Raw genomic sequence first — 7,247 nt, 5'->3', positions numbered from 1 at the left:
TCGTCACGTGCATCACGTCGATTGAAGAGCGGACCTCTAGCTCTTTCGAGTAGGGTAGGTCCCAAAATATAGATTTCTTCTTCCACATGGGTGCGTGTCCCTCAACGTCATTCGGAAAGCTAGTCCGCCGGGACCCTTTCCAAAGATTACGTGTAAATCATTGACCATAGCAAGTAGGTGATCACCGGTACGCATGGCGGGCTTCTTTCGGTGATCTGCCTCGCCTTTGAAATGCTTGCCTTTCTTTCGACATTGATGGTTGGTCGGAAGAAATCGACGATGGCCCAGGTACACATTCTTCCTGCTTTTGTCCAGGTATATACTTTCAGTGTCATCTAAACAGTGCGTGCATGCGTGGTATCCCTTGTTTGTCTGTCCTGGAAGGTTACTGAGAGCGGGCCAATCGTTGATGGTTGCAAACAGCAACGCGTGCAGGTTAAATTCCTCCTGTTTGTGCTCATCCCACGTACGTACACCGTTTCCATTCCACAGCTGTAAAAGTTCTTCAACTAATGACCTTAGGTACACATCAATGTCGTTGCCGGGTTGCTTAGGGCCTTGGATGAGAACTAGCATCATAATGAACTTCCGCTTCATGCACATCCAAGGAGGAAGGTTATACATACATAGAGTCACGGGCCAGGTGCTGTGATTGCTGCTCTGCTCCCCGAAAGGATTAATGCCATCCGCGCTTAAACCAAACCATACGTTCCTTGGGTCAGCTGCAAACTCAGCCCAGTACTTTTTCTCGATTTTTCTCCACTGCGACCCGTCAGCGGGTGCTCTCAACTTCCCGTCTTTCTTACAGTCCTCACTGTGCCATCGCATCAACTTGGCATGCTCTTCGTTTCTGAACAGACGTTTCAACCGTGGTATTATAGGAGCATACCACATCACCTTCGCAGGAACCCTCTTCCTGGGGGGCTCGCCGTCAACATCACCAGGGTCATCTCGTCTGATCTTATACCGCAATGCACCGCATACCGGGCATGCATTCAGATCCTTGTACGCACCGCGGTAGAGGATGCAGTCATTAGGGCATGCATGTATCTTCTGCACCTCCAATCCTAGAGGGCATACGACCTTCTTTGCTGCGTATGTACTGTCGGGCAATTCGTTATCCTTTGGAAGCTTCTTCTTCAATATTTTCAATAGCTTCTCAAATCCTTTGTCAGGCACAGCATTCTCTGCCTTCCACTGCAGCAATTCCAGTACGGTACCGAGCTTTGTGTTGCCATCTTCGCAATTGGGGTACAACCCTTTTTTGTGATCCTCTAACATGCGATCGAACTTCAGCTTCTCCTTTTGACTTTCGCATTGCGTCCTTGCATCGACAATGACCCGGCGGAGATCATCATCATCGGGCAGTAGTTCCTCTTGATCTTCAGCAGCTTCCCCCCTTTGCAGCATCATTGGGCACATCGTCTGGTTCCTCTTGATCTTCAGCAGCTTCCCCGTTGCAGCATCACCGTATTCAGGGGGCACATAGTTGTCATCGTCCTCTTCTTCTTCGTCGTCTTCCATCATAACCCCTATTTCTCCGTGCCTCGTTCAAACATTATAGTGTGGCATGAAACCCTTGTAAAGCAGGTGGGTGTGAAGGATTTTCCGGTCAGAGTAAGACTTCGTATTCCCACATGTAGGGCATGGACAACACATAAAACCATTCTGCTTGTTTGCCTCAGCCACTTCGAGAAAATCATGCACGCCCTTAATGTACTCGGAGGTGTTTCTGTCACCGTACATCCATTGCCGGTTCATCTGCGTGCATTATATATAATTAAGTGTGTCAAAAACCATTACAGAACATCATGAATAGATAATTAAGTGACCAAATTAATAGAAGTTCATCATCACATTAAAACCAAAGTACATACATAGTTCTCATCTAACAACATATATATAGCTCTCCAGAGCATCTAATTAATTAAACCATACATTGAAACTATGTAAAACATTTCAATGCGAAAACAAATGCGATCATAACCGCAACCAAGGTAACAATTGATCCAACGGCATAATGATACCAAGCCTCGGTATGAATGGCATATTTTCTAATCTTTCTAATCTTCAAGCGCATTGCATCCATCTTGATCTTGTGATCATCGACGACATCCGCAACATGCAACTCCAATATCATCTTCTCCTCCTCAATTTTTTTTATTTTTTCCTTCAAGTAATTGTTTTCTTCTTTAACTAAATTTAACCTCTCGACAATAGGGTCGGTTAGAATTTCCGGTTCAACCACCTCCTAGATAAATAAAATCTATGTCACGCTGGTCGGTATATTTGTCATAAACAATAAATGAATCAAATAGTTATAAAAAGATAATATATACCACATCCGAATCATAGACAGGACGAGGGCCGACGGGGGCGGATACCAAAACCATCGCACTATGTAATAAGAAGGAATAAAATAGTAAGAAAATTAGACAAGTATCTATCTAAAGTAAGAATTTTTTTCTTTCAAAAAGAAGAAAAGAACAAGAGGCTCACCACGGTGGTGCCGGCGACGAGATCGGCGCGGGCGGTCGACGGCGGTGAAGACGGGAATGGGACGTGATGGGCCGCTAAACCTAGACAAATCTCGAGGAAAATGGAGCTTTGAGGTCGAGCTTCGAGAGGACAAAGCTTAACTAGTGTGGCTCGGGCATTTCATCGAACACCTCATGTGCATAGGAGGTGAGCTAGAGCACCACAAAGCCCTCCCCTCGCCGGCCAGAGAAAAACAGAGCACTGGAGTGCTCTGCTAGCGGGCGAGGGGTATATATAGGCACCTCATTGGTCCCGGTTCGTGGCATGAACCGGTACTAAATCCGGGCCTTTTGTCCCGGTTCATGCCAAGAACCGGGACAAATGGTTGTGGGCCAGGAGCGAGGACCATTAGTCCCGGTTCGTGGCTCGAACCGGGACAAATGGTTCCATACGAACCGGGACCAATGCCCACGAGGCCCCGGCCGGCCCCCTGGGCTCACGAACCGGGACAAATGCCCCCATGGGTCCCGGTTCGTGACTGAACCGGGGCTAATGTGAAAACTGCCCTGTGACCTTTGCCCCGTTTTCTACTAGTGTGCTAGCGTGTCTCATAAAAGAAGAAATATACTTCCAGTGAGAGGCGATGTTCTCATTGGTAGCAATGTACTCATGTATCTCCCCCTTCTTAAGATCTGTCAGCCCAATCGCTCACAGTATGCATGTGTACATTCATAGGGATGAGTGTATGTGTATATGAGTGTTTGCTCTATTCTAAGGAAAAGAATAGGCGACAGGAAAAACACGAGCGATAGAAAACACTAATGTTCATGCATGCACGCGGGAAGAAAAGTTGCACACATGTGGGAAGAGATGCAAGAAAAAAAATGAAAAAAAAAACTTGGCAATTGACGTTCATGCCTACAAGATTATAGGGGAGATAATTGACATAAAGTGTTGTGTGTATTGACTTTTTTTTGACATCATGTTGTGTGTATTGACTTAGTCTTGAGGATGGGTATATATAGTGATACAAGACTTGGAGGCCACGAAGCCTCCTAGATGTAAGATGAAAATAATTCAGGTGTGTCAACCTCTCATCTAGTTGAGAAATAATTATGTCTCATCTAACTCCTACACCATTGGATTTTATGCGAAGATTCGTGAAGAATTTATTTATTTTGTTAATCAAATAGTATAGGGTTAGATGAGACTTTGTTAGAATTAGCAAACCTGAAATAATACCTTCTAATTGCGCACAACCTATGCCTTTCAAATATACATCTTCTATATCTAAATAGCTAGCTGCACTAACCTATTTCTCTCAACGTGTAAATATGCCACCTCATCATTCAACATGCATAAAGAAAGGGCCACCACAACATGCAACCATGCAACAAACATGCATAAGAATTTAAATACTACCCTATTATGCTATTTATGTTATACACTTAATAACCAAACATCACAAATCATTTTTTTAGTTTTCGTTCTCATATTATTACTATACATATTCATGTTTCATACAACCAATTCTTATTGAATATATATTTATATTATACAATAATAACCAAACACCACAAATCATTTTTCTAGTTTTAGTTCTCACATTATTACAATATACATATTCATGTTTCATACAACCAATTCTCACTGAATATATATTTATATTATACAATTAATAACCAAACACCACAAACCTTTTTTTTTTACTTTTAGTTCTCATATATTACTATACATATTCATATTTTCATACAACCAATTCTCACTGAATATATTGCAAAAGATTCCCACAACAACGTGCGGGGTATCATCTAGTATCTCTAACAGCAATGACTAAGGACTAGGTATGTTTTTTTTAAAGTACTAGGTTTTTCCTTTAGGATTAACTAAGGACTAGGTGTGCCTAAGTAGAGTGCTAATGGAGCGGCGGAAACTGTTGGGGCATAGCCAAACGTCCTTGCATAATATTGTTCGTGCGGCGGCGCTCCTGCTATCGGGAGCCGTTGATGGCGACGATGAGCCGGGACTGGGACGAACAACGTTGGACCATCGTACTTGTGGTCACGCTCACGCGGCTGATCCTTACCCACCTCAAACAGTAGCTCCCGCTGACCGAATACGAGACTCCTTTCATTCGTGCAAAGATACAACCCGGGGTCGAAGCCTTCATCCAGTAATACGCACCCCTCCGGCAAGCTGGCCTCTTCAGCTCCCGGAAACCACGCGTCCCACTCGCAGCATCGGCCATAGGTAATCACGCAAGATGTCGAGTCCGCCGGCCTATAAAACTTCACGGTCTTCGGCCGCCCCTGGAACTCCGGCGGCGGCCGCAGGTGCTTGGCCGCCACCAACATGATCTTCTCTGTTGCCAGGTCGAAGCGCACGAGCTTCTCATCACGCCCATTTACTTCACGGCCACATGTGGGCCAGTACACTGACCCTTGGTGGTACACAAGGTCACCGTATGCCCGGCCATACACCGAGAAAGCGACATGCAGCCTTCTCCAGCCCTCGCCTCCTCCGATTGTGTACACGTGTAGCTCTTCATCTTCAATGGCCTCACCCGCACGTAGCGGAAGAGCGCCATCTTCGAGAAAGTCATGGTGCACGATCTTGAACTGTCTGGTCGTAGCGTCGTAACCGAAGCAGTATGCCCCACAGTTGACAGTCCACCTTAGCCCCGACGCCTCTGGCGGCAGCGGCAGCACGAGCGACTCACCAGTGAACGGTTCTACGACTTTGATGGAGCCCTGACTAGCTTCCAGGAAGCAGAGCAGGCCATTGCAGGCGCCTACGAAGTCATCCCACACGCCGGCTATGAGTTCGGCCGTGAGCCTCCAATGCTCGTCGAAGAGGAAACCGTGGCCATTGCAAGGATTTTTGCGGCTACCGTAGGTGAAACCGGGAAAGAAGACGATGGTGTGTGTCAAAGGCGCCCGAGGTCCGTGCATCATGTGCGCCTGGATGAACGTGTGGTCGGCGATGATGTCCCGCCATTCTTTGCAGACGCCACGAAGGCGGCGGAGGTCGCTCCCCGGGAGGCGGACGAGGATGCTGGCCAGCACGTCTTGCGGCAGGCACACGGTATTGGGCCTTTTGGCTGCCATCGTCGCCTGCTTCGTGAAACTCCGCCGACGCCGATGCGGCAGGCACGCGGTTTTGAGACTTTCGGCTGCTGCGGTCGCCTGCTTCTTGAAGCACTGCCGACGCCGATGCGGATGCACCGCGATTCGCATCGACCTGATCCGATGCATTAACTTAGCTATGAAATTCCTGGTGGCACGTGGGAAGTTTTAACCTAAATTGTGTGTGCTATATGGTTCGTCCCTTCGATGAGGCGATGCCTACGAAACGCGGAGACTACTTCGTTTACATGTGGGAGGAGATATACGAGCAGATTTGTTTCCATGTGTAGCGTCTCGGAAGAGTTTCTACTGTCGGTAGGATATTGTTTTTTTCCCTATATCCATAGGACGAGTAATCCTCGGCACTCGACAGGTTTTTGTTACAACTCACGATACGTGATATATGCAATTCCCATAAAAAATATATTCTACGTGATATGCAAGCTGCTGGGTTCAGGTATATATCTCTAATGCCCGCAAGAAAAAAGGTATATATCTCCAACCGTAGCGTGATTACAAGCCTATATGTATGACACCTTCCCCTTGGTTACAACTGAATGACAATCGGGCTAAGTTGAGATTACACTCAGCTAAAAACCCACAAAAATTAGTAACCGATAAAGGAAAGGAAAAAGGAAAAAATAAAACATAGAAACAGAAAACAGAAAGTAAAAAAAAGCACCCACAAAAGGAAAAAAAATAAATTTCCTTTAAGAAGAGAGAAAAAAAAAAAAAACTTGCACACAACTTTGCACCGAAATTGCACTTTATCGTAACTAGCAAACATGCCGGTGCGTTGCGACGGGGGGAAACAGCCCCCACATGTTCTTACCCACTGAGCATGACTAAAGACCTCACCCTCATTCCCCTAACATAATAAACATGACTAATAGTAATACCTCGTCCTCAGGTCCACATTCTCCATTTCAATATGACATCAGACACATGTTTTCACTTGTCCTCTTTGTTGTCCTTGTCACCGGCGGTCGTAGTACCAGTTGTCACTAACCAAGGTTGGCTAGGTCCTTGAGCCTCCTTCATGTCCGGCGAGATGACGAGCTTGAACAAAGATTTTTTTATCATCCGAGTAATATATTAGGAAAAAGTAGTGCACATAATATATGCCCGTGCTATCATATATAAATTGAGTAGTTGGTGTCAGATAGACCATGAAGTCGTAATTGGACTCCTCATGCATTGTGACGGGTGTCACGGGCCGAGCTAGGTTGGTCATACGTGAGGAGGCGACGAAGAAAAGGATTCATTCCATACCCCTAGTTTAATAAATTAAACTAAAACAAAGCATCCATGGGTGTATTTAAAAAATTCACCCCGTTTTATAAGTACGTATAGATTTTTTAAAAAAAGTTAGCTATAATACCTCCCTTTTTCAAGAATATTTATGTTTTGAACAAATCTTTGCCATTTCAAATTCAAAGTTCAATTTTTTGTATTTTTAAAAAATGTTCGCAAATTGAAAAAAATCATTATAGTACCTCCTAGTTTTCAAAGTGCTCGAATTTAAATTTTTTGCTCACAATTTTGGAAAATATTTGCGTTCTAAAATATATTCAGCTTTTGCAAAAAAATTGTTTTCAGTTTGCTCTTGTAAACATAAGCCGTTCTAAAATATTTGCGTTCTAA

At 44.9% G+C, this 7,247-nt stretch overlaps 1 protein-coding gene across 1 annotated transcript; it reads right to left on the bottom strand.

Moving 5' to 3' along the window:
• Positions 1-4,364: 4,364 nt before the first annotated feature.
• Positions 4,365-5,585, bottom strand: LOC109734344 (F-box protein At3g07870-like). Its single transcript, XM_020293555.1, has one exon. It carries the CDS (start codon positions 5,583-5,585, stop codon positions 4,365-4,367), a length of 1,221 nt encoding a protein of 406 aa, XP_020149144.1.
• Positions 5,586-7,247: the final 1,662 nt, after the last annotated feature.

The sequence above is a fragment of the Aegilops tauschii genome, chromosome 3 (genome assembly GCF_002575655.3).
Source record: "Aegilops tauschii subsp. strangulata cultivar AL8/78 chromosome 3, Aet v6.0, whole genome shotgun sequence".
Classification (NCBI taxonomy): Eukaryota; Viridiplantae; Streptophyta; class Magnoliopsida; order Poales; family Poaceae; genus Aegilops; species Aegilops tauschii.
Note: the sequence above shows the minus strand (reverse complement) of the source record. Positions and strands in the feature narration are given on the sequence as shown.